The 13,084-nt window shown below is 37.2% G+C and overlaps 1 protein-coding gene across 1 annotated transcript in view; it reads right to left on the reverse strand.

Annotated features, from left to right (window-relative positions):
• The window catches only part of CDKL3 (cyclin-dependent kinase-like 3), a 41,921-nt gene that overhangs the window by 23,949 nt on the left and 4,888 nt on the right, over positions 1-13,084 (reverse strand). Inside the window, exons 4-5 of the mRNA XM_005865566.2 lie at positions 10,974-11,168; positions 6,602-6,780 (exon numbers count right to left, since the gene is read on the reverse strand). Of these exons, the coding sequence (XP_005865628.1) occupies positions 6,602-6,780; positions 10,974-11,168 (374 nt within the window). The remainder of the gene's footprint in view (positions 1-6,601; positions 6,781-10,973; positions 11,169-13,084) is intronic.

The raw sequence follows: 13,084 nt of genomic DNA on the forward strand, positions 1-13,084 counted from the left end.
TTTGTAGGCAAATTAGCTATAATTTCGTGCTCAAGTTGCTAGAGGGCCAGACCATTATAAACGTCTGAATAGCACAACATACCTAAGTATCATTGCTGATCAAGTTCATCCTATCATGTTGATGGCGTATCCCAATGGAGATGGCTTCTTCCAACAAGACAATGTGCCATGCCACGGTGTTCGTATTGTGCAGGAGTGGTTTCAAGAACATGAGGGAGATTTTACCTTGCTTAGGTGGCCCCCACAATCACCAGATCTCAATCCAATTGAGCATTTGTGGGATGAAGTTAAAAGAGCCATCAGGCAGCTGGTTCCACAACCATCAAATCTCACAGAACTGGACAGTGCTATTCATCAGGCATGGTGTCAGATTCCTCGCATCACCTTTCAACATCTCGTGGAGTCAATGCCAAGAAGAATCGCCGCAGTATTGAAGGCAAAAGGCAGCCCAACGAAGTACTGATGGGGTGGTCATAATAATCTGGCCACTCAGTATATATGTCCCACGTTCAAAGGCTGTTAAATCGCGTTGTTTACCCATATCTTCAGAACAAAATCACTTCTACTGTCGTGGTAAACAACCTGCTTCCCTATTTATAATGGTCTGGCCCTCTAGCAACTTCAGCGCGAAATTATAGCTAATCTGCCTACAAATGTCAAGTGGTCATAATAATCTGGCCACCCAGTGTATATGCGATTTGATAAGTATGCTATTTTGCTGTATCGACTACAAGCTTCAAAACTTTATATGTCAAATTTTCTGAAGGTGTTAACATCATAGATATTTTTTTACGCTTAAAAATGTAGAATTTCATGCCAAAAAAGAGCATTTTTAGGAAGTTTTAATTCATTATTTTGAAGAAAACTGCTGCATAAGGCTTCGGGAAGGCTATGTGAACATGCTCCATCTCAAGATACTTGTGAATGCTGGTTTAAACGCTTTAAAAGTGATGATTTCGATGTGAAAGACAAAGAACGTCCAGGTCAACCGAAAAAGTTTGAAGACAAACAATTACAAGCATTATTGGATGAAGATGCATGTCAAACTCAAAAACAACTTGCAGAAAGATTAAACGTTGCTCCGCAAACAATTTCCGATGGTTTACAAGCAATAGGAACGATTTTAAAGGAAGGAAACCGGGTGCCACATCAACTGAACGAAAGACAAATGGAAAACCAAAATGTCATTAGTAAAATGTTGCTTCAACGGCACGAAAGAAAATCTTTTTTGCATTGAATTGTGACTGGTGATGAAAAGTGGATTTATTTTGAGAATCCCAAATGCACAAAATCATGGGTTGATCCAGGTCAACCATCAACATCGACTATAAGGCCAAATCACTTCGGAAAGAAGACAATGCTCTGTGTTTGGTGGGATCAGGAGGGAGTGGTGTATTATGAGCTTCTAAAACCAGGTTAAACCATTAATACTGATGGCTACCGACAACAAATAATCAATTTGAACCACGCTTTGATTGTGAAATGACCAGAATGGGCCAGAAGACACGGCAAAGTAATTTTGCTTCATGATAACTCACCACCACACACTTCAAAACACATTAAAAGATCATATGAGCCACCTTCTGAGCATCCTTCCCCGGAGATGGGAGAATCCGTGTGCTTCCAGCTTAAGTCTGGGCTCATCTCTGCAGGGTTTGCTGCTGTTTAGCCCCAAATGCTCTGACAGTCACAAGGTGTGTTTTTATTTCTCCCTCTCCCTTCCTCTCTGAAATCAATAAAATATTTTTTAAAAGTAATAGTAAAACTACAGTGAAAATTAATAGAAAATTTTTAAAACAGGGAAAATAAATGAAACCAAAGTCTATTTTTTGTAAAGATCAACGAAATTGACATTTAGAATGACTAGTAAAAAAAGAGAGAATACACAGATTATCAGAATCAGAAAAGAAAGTGGTAACACTACTATCAACCTTACAAAAATAAAGAAGATTATAAAGGAATACAATGAACAACTGTCCACCAACAAATCAGATAGTTAGATTAAATGGACAGTTCCTGGAAAAACACAAACTACTAAAACTGGCTTAAAAAGAAATAGACAATATAAATAAATCTATAAGAAATGAAAAAACTGAATTAGTAATCAAAACACTACACATAAAAGCAAGCCCAGGCTCAAATGCCTTCATTGCTGAATTCTACCAATATTTAAAAAAGAATTAATTCCAATTCTTCACAAACTATTTCAAAAACAGAAGAGGACAGAACACTTCTCAACTCAATATTAGAGACCACTGTTATCCTGATACCAAAACTAGACAAAAATATCACTAGCAAACTACAGACTGGTACTGCTTATGACTATCAACACAAAAATTCTCAACAAAAGACTAGCAAACTGAATACAACAACATATAAAAACAATTACAGTAGGTCCTCGGGTTACATTGGAGATCCGTTCCTACGGTGTGACGTAACGTGATTTTCACTGTAAGTCAGAACCCACCTACATAAGCACCTACGTCACTCACATGGAGCACATACACAGCAATAACAAAGTGAAACAGTAAAAAAAAATTAAAAGAAAGATAACAATTCCTGACCTTTACTTGTGGTAAATAAATAATAAAAAACATAAAGCACGTATGTACACACGTTGAAATGGCAGAACTTTTTCTTTTTAATAAATAAATGGGAGATGGCGATGTAACCATGAAACAATGTACGTCAAGTCCAACGTAACCCAAGGACTGCCTGTATATGCCACAATCCAGTGGGCTTTATCCCAGAAACAAATGTTGGTTCAACATGCAAAAACCAAAATACACACGATCATCTCAATAGGTACAGAACAAGCATTTGACCGACACCTTTTCATGATAAAAATTCTCAACAAACTAAGAAGGGCATCTCTGAAAAACCCAGAGTAAACATCATACTTAATGGTAAAAGACTGGATGTTTTTCCCCTAAGATTAGGAACAAGACAAGTCTATCTGCTCTCACTTCTATTTAACATTGTACTGGAGGTTCTGGCCAGGGAAATTAACCTGAAAAAGAAATAGAAGGCATCCAGACAGAAAAAGATGTAAAATTATCTCTATTCACAGATGACATGGTCTTATATATAGAAAGTTCTAAGAAATCCACAAAACAATTATTAGAACCATATGACCCATAATTCCAACTCCTAGGTATACACCCAAAAGAAATGAAGATACATGTCCATACTAATGGCCACAGCAATGTTATTCATAATAGCCAGAAAGCGGTAACTATAAAAACGGTCATCTAATGAAGGAGCAAATAAAATGTGGTATATCCATAAGATGCATATTATCCTATCTAATAAAGACAGAATATGCAATTGACCATCACTTGGCAACAAAGATGGCGGCGCCCACAGCCAATAAGGAGGGGATATGCAAATTGACGCAATGAAGATGGCAGCAGCTGGGCCGGGATGCTTGCGTCGTTGCCACGGCGACGACACAGGCGTTGAGTTCTGCTCCGCCCCAGCCGCTCCAGGCCTCTGGGCAGTGCACGAAGGTGGAAAGGTGGCTCTGGCCAGAGCGAAGGTGGTGCTGGCAGCCAGGGGAAGGAAGGCTATTCTTGCATGAATCTTCGTGCATCGGGCCTCTAGTTCAGCCATAAAAAGATACATGCTATGACACGCATGAACCTTGAAAACATTATGCTAAGTGAAAAAAAGTCTTAAAGGACCAGATATTGCATAATTCCATTTATCCATTTATATTAAACGTCTAGACCAAGCAAGTTCATAGAGAATAAAAGTAGATTGGTGGTTGCCAGGGCCTGGAAGGGTTGGGAGGAAATGGGGAGTGACTGCTAATGGGTACAAGGTTTCTTTTTGAGGTGATGAAAATGTTCTAAAATTGATTGTGGTGATAGTTGCACAAGTTGTAAATATACTAAAATCACTGAACTGTACACTTTAAATGGGTAAATTTTATGGTATGCAAATCATATCTCAAAAAAACTGACATAAAAAAAAGGCTAGATTCCCCTGGCTGGGTAGCTCAGTTGGTTAGAGCCGTGGTTGGCAAACTGTAGCTCACAAGCCACATGCGGCTCTTTGGCCCCTTGAGTGTGGCTCTTCCACAAAATACCACAAAATACCTCGTGCAGGCGCACACGTACAGTGCAATTGAAACTTCATGGTCTATGTGCAGAAGTCGGTATTTTGTGGAAGAACCACACTCAAGGGGCCAAAGAGCCGCATGTGGCTCGAGAGCCTCAGTTTGCTGAGCCGCAGTTTGCCGACCACTGGTTAGAGCATCATCCTGATAGGCCAATGTTGCAGGTTCAACCCCCAATGAAGGCACATACAAGAAGCAACCAATGAATGCATAAATAAGTAGAACAACAAATCGATGTTTCTCTTACTCTCTCTTTCTTTAAAAAAAAAAAAAAAGATGCCCTGGACGGGTGGCTAAGTTGATTGGAGCATTGTCCTATACACCAAAAGGTTTCGGGTTCAATTCCCAGTCAGGGCACATATGTAGGTTGCAGGTTCCATCCCTGTTCATAGCACTTATGGGAGGCAAACAATCGATGTTTCTCTCTCACATGGATGTTAATCTCCCTCTCTCTCTCTCTCTGTCTCTCTCTGTTTCTCTCTCTCCCTTCTTCTCGCTCTAAATTATTAAAACATATCCTCGGTTGAGGATTTAAAAAAGACTAGATTAGCCCTAACTGGTTTGGATCAGTGGATAGAGCGTCAGCCTGTGGATTGAAAGGTCCCAGGTTCAATTCCGGCCAAGGGCATGTACCTTGGTTCCGGGCACATCCCGGAGATGTGCAAGAGGCAGCTGATCGATGTTTCTCTCTCATCGATGTTTCTAATAATAAAAAGTATAAAGTACAAAGAAATGTAAAGTAACTGATTATAATAAAAGTCAATATCATGGTTACTTTGGGGGGAAGGGAAAGTGTTATAATTGCAATAGGGCCCATGGAGGGTCTTCTGAGGTGGCCAACAAAATTTCATTTTATTTTCTGGTATCCGTATTTTGTTTTACAATAAAAAGATTTTTAAAAACACTCATGAACAAATTTATTATAAATGCAATGTGAATGAAGCCTCATAGAATCCAAACTTGCCATGTACAAGGGAGCAATGCTGGCTCTGTGAAGTTCAGAGATTATACTTATCTGCAAGAAACTTACCTTTCAGCAAGAAATATTTTAAAGAACAATAGCTAGAGTAGAACTAGGTCATATTAAATATTAACTGGCACAAAACTTACAGACAATGTACATGAAGGTTTAGAAAGGGATATGATTTGGGGGCAAGGAATAAGGACTGGGGGATGTATCAGAAAAGGAATTTAAGCTACATCATGAAGAGAGGATAAAACTGGGACTAGATTTGATGGAAGCTACATTCACTGAGAATTTCCTATATTTTAATTTTTTTATTCATTAAATCATTTAAACCTCAGAACAATTCCATGAAGCTGATCCTATTACTATTTGCATTATACAGATAAAGTAATTGAGGCAGAGAGATAGTTTGAGTAAGACATCAACGATACATACAGTAGAAAAGGTACTTGGGAGTGACTTCAGGTAAATTAGCTTAGCTTTCTGTGCTTCAGTGTCCTCTGATCTAAAATGAGGAGGACAATAGTAGCACCTTCACCATAGAATTATGAAAATTAAATTATTTAATGCATGTAAAGCATTTAGAACAGTTTCTAGCAAAAAGTAAGTACTCATTAATATTAGATATTATTGCCCTGGCTGGTGTGGCTCAGTTGGTTGGAGCATCATCCCGTACACCAAAAGGTGGCAAGTTCTATTCCCAGTCAGGGCACATACCCAGGCTGTGGATTTGATACCTATTTGGGGCATGTACAGGAGGCAACCCATCAATGTTTTTCTCTCTCTCCTTCTCTCCTTTCCCCTCTCTCTTTCTCAAATCCATGAAGACATAGCCTCAGGTGAGGATTTAAATATATATATTAGATATTACTATAAAAACAGAATAGAATAATGGTTTCTAGGAAAAGCATGCAAGAATATCCCCCTCCATTGGTTGTATTAGTTGTACAACTCGGTCCCTTTATGTTCTTCGAGATTCGTTATTTGTATATTAGATTGCTGTTTCATATACGGCTTCTACTGTTTCACAATAAATTAAGACCATGCTACCTTTTGAGGCATCCAGAACAATATAATCTTAAAAGGTATTATTTGCCAATCTTTGCAAAGAGAGTGCCATATTCCAGAAAATAGGACACATGTCAGTTCCTATAGTAACACTGGCAGAGTGAGGTAAATTCTTTTAAAACCTTTGTATAATGTGGAGGCTAAACATAAGCAGATAAGACAACTCTGCCAAGGATACAGTCTGAGGGATGTCTGCATAGGTCTCCTGGGGTTTGGGCCACTTAGCCCCAGAGAGCAAGCATGGTAACATCAATAGCCAGCATGCAGGTGCCTATCGGACCTCTCTGTTCTATGTAGAGGTATCCCTTTCTTAAACCCAACTCAGGTGCAAAAGGCTGAGGGTGTCAGTAGGAGGGGTGACATAGTCACCACAGGTAAAAAAAAAAAGAAAAAAGAAAAAAAGAGATGAATGGGAAAGGCCAGGCAAGATCCTAAAATGTACATACTTTCCATAAAAGGTATCTTTTAATACTAATTCTGGAGCTCTATACCAGCGTGTGGCCACATAGTCTGTATAAATATCCCCAGGAGCTGCTAGCATTCGTGCAAATCCGAAATCACAGAGTTTAATAATTCCTGTCTGGGATACTAAAATATTCTCAGGTTTTATATCTCGATGAATGATCTAAAAAACAAACAGAAGATGCAATACATTAAAATGAGGTTTCATTACCTAGAGAAGCTCTCAAAAATTATACAGAGAAAATCTAGCTAATTAAGGCAGTAAAGCTATTTTCTTACCCCATGCAAAGGATTAACCACACAATGCAAAAGCTGAAGTTATATATTTTCCATTTTTGCCCCATACATTATCTCAAAATGACAGGGAGACGAAAAAAACAAGTATAATACTAAAAAGGTACATCACATTCCTAAACGGAAAAGTAATAAAAAGAACTTGAAAAAAGTTTAACTTTCCTTTAACCCCATGTCACATCCCAGGTACTACCCTTTCTCTCATTTTCTTCAGAGTAAATCTCTTGCTGACATCATCTCTACTCATTCTTCACTTTATGATCATTCATTCACTACTCAAAGTAATGAAATCTGTCTTCTGCTGAAATGTTCCATCAAACTGCCTGAGCCAACATCAACAACTTATTTGTTGCTAGTCCAACAGAGACCCCTCAATGCATATCTTACTTGATATCTTAGTGTAAAAATGTTGCCAACCATTCCTTCATTCCTGATTACTGGGACCTGAAATTCTCCCAGGGTCCTTCTATCTCTACGGCAATTCTCTATCTGTCCCTTAAATACAGGTTCTGATCTTAGGTTTTCTCTTCTCATACATCATGCTTCCTGGGAAATCTCGTGTACTTTTTTGGGGGGGAGGCCATTTTCTTCAGTTGGTTATGGGGACACCATACTCTCTTGGGCTTCTTCCCAACTACTGGCTATGCCATCTCAACCTCACCTACTTTTATAACTTTAGTAACTATCCATATACAGATGATTTCCAAATTTCTTTGTCTAATTTCTATTTCTAGATATCTCTCCTGGTTTCCACAAGGAGTGGAATTCTATAAGAAGTCCCACTCAGCAAGTCCAAAACTAAATGCATCATCTCCCCCAAAGCTATTTGTTCTTAATAGTACTTGTGCTCATGGGAAGGGAACCAACACTGACCCATGTCTCAAGCCAGAAACCAAGGTTTTTTCTTCCTCGGCTCCCATATACTCTTACCCTACCTACGTCTCTCTCTTGTTCAAGTCCCCTCAGCTCTCTCACCAAAAATTACTACACTACTAACTACTCTCCCGGCATTCATTCTGATCCCCTCCAATCCTCTATCCACAATGAAGTCACAGTACTGCTTTAAAATCACGTGTGATTATGTCACTTCTCTGTTTAACATCTTTCAAGGATTCCCCACTCCACATGACAGATTTGTAACTCCTTAAAATGGCTTATAAAGCCTTGTAGGATTTGAACCCTACCCACTTTCTCAACCTTCTACAACCTCTTTCTTTTTTAAAAAAATATATTTTTTATTGATTTAAGAGAGGAAGGGAGAGGGAGATAGAAATATCAATGATGAGAGAGAATCATTGATTGGCTGCCTTCTGCACGCCCCCCTACTGGGGATAGAGCCCGCAACCCAGGAATGTGTCCTTGATCAAAATCGAACCTGGGACCCTTCAGCCTGCAGGCCGATGCTCTATCCACTGAGTCAAACTGGCTAGGACTACAACCTCTTTCCCTAGAATATTAGTTTCCCAATTTTCCAGGATTTGTCTAATCTATGCATTTGTGATGTTTGTAGTAGATGTTCCGTCCATTTGTTCTCACATCATTCTGCACTTACCCATTACAGTATTTGTCAGGCTATATTATTAATTGTCTATTTACTTGTTTGTAACTCCCACCAGACTTGTAAGCTCCATGAGGGCAAGATATATGTCTTGTTTAAGCTATATTACCAGTGCCCAGTACAGTGCCTAAAACAAGTAAGGCATTTTAAAACTTTATCAAATGAAGTATGTTCTTATCACTGGAAAAGTATCATAGCACAAGTGAAAATATCTCAGTGACAGAAATCTGGGATCTATCTTTGTTTATATAACTTAATTGCTATGTTTGGGGTTGGCTCTTGTTCTGCCTCCGTCTCCCTCCACAAATGGCCCAAAGAATTAACCTAGGGTAATAAGTTAGAGCCATCTTAAAAGTACCATCTATACAACTACATTGTTCTATTTCCACTTCCACAACTCCACAGGATGAATTTCAAGGCTCTGGCAAACCTCCCGTCTGGTCACTGGTGCAATCTTATCTCCCTTTGCTTGGTCTCTGTAAGTGCACTTATTGCCACTCTCTGAAGTCCCCGGCCCAGGTGTACCTCTATTATAGAGACACCCCATCTGAATACATTCCCTTTTCAAGTGAAATCTTAGTTACAGTTCAAAACTGTACTTACATTAGTTTTAGCTCTTCTTCGAAGTCGTCTACTCTCAGTCTAGCCCATACTGGTTTTTCCCTTTTTCAAAAAACATTTTTAAAGTCTACAAGGCACTATAGCAGTGATGGCGAACCTATGACACGTGGTCAGAGGTGACATGCGAACTCATTTTTTTGGTTGATTTTTCTTTGTTAAATGGCATTTAAATATATAAAATAAATATCAAAAATATAAATCTTTGTTTTACTATGGTTGCAAATATCAAAAAATTTCTATATGTGACACGGCACCAGAGTTAATTAGGTTTTTTCAAAATGCTGACACGCCGAGCTCAAAAGGTTCGCCATCACTGCACTATAGGACTACAGATAACATGACTATTCCTGACTCTGATACAGTGCTAAACACTTTATACCTACTACCTAATTTGATCTTTACAAAAAAATCTGTGAAATACTATAGTATCTCCCTAGTCGCATCGGCCTGCGGACTGAAGGGTCCCAGGTTCGATTCCAGCCAAGGGCACATACCTGGGTTGTGGGCTCGATCCCCAGTGGGGGGCATGCAGGAGGCAGCCGATCAATGATTCTCTCTTATCATTGATGTTTCTATCTCTCTCTCCCTCTTCCTTCCTCTCTGAAATCAATAAAGAAATATATTTTAAAAAAAAAGAAATACTATAGTATCATTTCACAGATAAAGAAAATGAAGCTCAGTGAAGTTAGATAACATTTCTGGGCCCACAGAGTAACGGGGCTGCCACCTTTCATTGTGCAAGTTGTGAACTGCACAAGTTTTGTTTTTATCCACAGATAAGCTGGTGGGTGAAAATCCAAGATAGACTAATAACAAAGACTGGTGCTTTTAACTTTTGCATTATACTGCCTCCCCATGGATCTAGCTGGAAAGGAAATCACAATCTGAATTCCAGTTGCTATCCCAACCATATTTTTCAAAGCAGTAAAATGTGACACACTATTAGCAAGACAGAAAATTAGGAATTAGGATATCTGAAAAAGTATGGAATATATATATGCTATGCCTATATCACTTCCTAATAAAACTATTTTTGAAGCTTTTACTGTTATTTCCTGAATACAAATCTAACTTTCCAGAAAGCAGAGCTCACAGTGGGAACAAAATATCTCCTTAATAACCTGAGCTAAGGCAATGCTAAGGGCAGCACTAAGAATCAGAAGAGTTGATCTTCTTTCCTTTCTTGATTTTTTCAGGAGTTAAACAAGGCTCTATATCTCTTAGCTACTTTATTTCTCCTTTCTTCCCCTAAAGGCATCCACATGAACTTGCCATTCCCCTGGCCAAGTTTCCACTTCCTACCTTCAAACCTCCCTTCATTTGAGCTAGCCTAGCTTTCAACATTTTAAAATGTACTTTCTCTAATAAAAGATGCCCCAATTGACTTTTGATTCCTCTATACCAAATTATTAATACCATACTTGGTCTGCCCTATAATTAGAAATATTGTAAGCTCACTATGTTTTCTTGGTTCTGCAACTAAGTTATAAAGTAGTGACCTCATTTTCAGGATGTCAATATTGTACAGAAAGATAATTTTAACGTCATAAAAAACAGAACAATATTTATTTTATTTTGGGGGTCTAGCAATGGCTTTTTATTTTTATTTTTTTAAAAAATCTTTAAAGTATTACATAGGTCCTGCTTTTCCCCCCATTAACCTCTTCCAGCCAGCTCCTGTTCTCCCTCCTCCCCCAGGCCCTCGCCACCCAGTGTCCTTGTCCACGGGTATGCATATGTGCACACAAGTTCATTGGTTGATCTCTTCCTACCCACACTCCCCTGCCTTCCTTCTGAGGTTCAACAGTCAAAACAGAACAATATTTAAAGGGCACTTATCATTCATATACATTCTATAGTTTGGCTTATTCTGCAGCACTTACATTATTATTGTGAAGATATTCAATTGCTCGGATGATTTGGAAGAGGTATTTTCTAAGTCGTTTACTCTCTAGTCCATGACAATAATGTTGTAACTCATCTAATACTGTGTGGTCAATAAATTCAAATACCAAATGAATTTTCTTTTTCTGTCTAAAAACTTCAATCATATTGACCAGGTTTTCATGATGGAATTGCTATTGACAAAGAAACAGATTTTTAATAAATTATTTCATGCACAATGATTTATACATATAACAACTATATTTTAAAATGAAGCAGAAATATTCTCAGCTTCTTTTCCTCCATGCATTTCAACAGAAATTTCTCAACTGATTTGCTTACATTCCTGTTTTAAGAAATGTTAATCTATTTCATAATTAATATTTATAGAACAAAGGGAAATGTATTGCTTTACTTCAAGTTAGCATTTGCTTGTTTTTTATTAAAGTAATTTAGAGTTAATGTACTATAATGCAATTTGGTATGCTGCTAAGAGATATCTTCCTATCTTTTAACTTGATTTGTGGTTAAATTTAACATCTGAAATTTAAACGGTCCTTATATTTTCAAATGAGCACCGAGTTCAATGCTACTGAGTATGTGATCTGAATGTATATAAATTATTCTTTGAGTTTAATCCTAAACTCTTGAGAGTAAAATCTGTTCGGGGGGGGGGCATTATAAATTCATCACACTGTAACAAAAGAGTGTCAGAATATCTAGAAACTTTCAGATATGTGAAATACCTATTTATAGCCAGAAGGACGTTACATAAATATACAATTATTTGTGTGTACATTTTTGTTCTAGTCTATTGAGCATTATGCTATTCTATTTGAATAAAATAATAGTCTGTTATTCTATTAAGCAACAAGACATCTTTTTAGACTGATATAATAATTTTAAAATATCAAAAATGGTATGTATCAGCTTAGAAAAGAAATGACATTTTAATATTTTATGCTGCTTATTCTATTTTGTAACACATTGATTTAATTACAATAAACTCTGAGATATTTAACTTTTTCAAATTACCAAAAATACTTATTCATTTGGCTAAAAACTAAGGGGTATATTTTCAATATTAGATTTATTAGAAAACTATACTTTATGAAAATTATTTGCCTTTATTCTGAGGGGATATTAGCAATTTTTCTACTTATCTGTATTAATATCTAAACCAGTCCTTAAAACATGACTAATAGAAAAACATGTCAAAATATAATGCCAGATGCCTTTCCTACTTTTGCTCCCCATTTCCCTGGTGGGCAAGATGCCAGCAGCAACAGCATGCAGGCAGTAACAAAACAAAAAATGACTGCTTTTGGACTTTAATCTTTCAACTAAGGAAAATTATGGGTTTCCTATCCAGTCTTTATTTTAAAGGCAAAAGCAGTGAAGAGTTAATGGGAGTTAATAATCATTAGGGAAGATCCCCAGGGGTAAGGAACCAGGTACACTCTCAAATAAATCATGAAACCCCTAGAAATGTTCCATTACCCCTTTTCAAGTTGTTTGTTTTCCTTCATTACTAGACAAGTTTTATACAGATATTTGCACTAATTACTGTCATTTATTTAGTAAAATTCTAGAAGATAAAAATTTAGTTCAAATTAAGTCATTATGACTATCTTTTTAAATTAAGTATTGTTATCTAATCTAAGAAATCTCTCTTGTAGAATTAGATTAAACTAAAAATTCTATAAGAAATAAACCAATACGAATAATTAAGGTGTCTCAAAATAGTTTGCATAATAGTTGTAATAGCTGTAACATTCAAATTCATCCCTGTGCTCTTGCCATGACATAATTGACTTTTAGGAAAAAAATAATCAGCTTAAATGCAATAGAGTTGAAGAAAGAACAAAAGATATTACCTAGGAAAAGGTCTTCTAATCAGATTACTCACTTACAGTGTATAATAGTTGCCTTACAGTATTATTATGTTTGGGGTCATCAGAATAAGGACTGGTATCTTACACAAAATTATAACATCTTTACTGACTTTAACTTTCCTTTTCATTGTCAAGAAATAGAGCAGTTCCAACAATACACAGACACCTAATATATTTCTTCAATTTTGAATTGATCCATCATACCTAATATACAC

This window comes from Myotis brandtii, unplaced genomic scaffold (genome assembly GCF_000412655.1).
Source record: "Myotis brandtii unplaced genomic scaffold, ASM41265v1 scaffold208, whole genome shotgun sequence".
Lineage (NCBI taxonomy): Eukaryota > Metazoa > Chordata > Mammalia > Chiroptera > Vespertilionidae > Myotis > Myotis brandtii.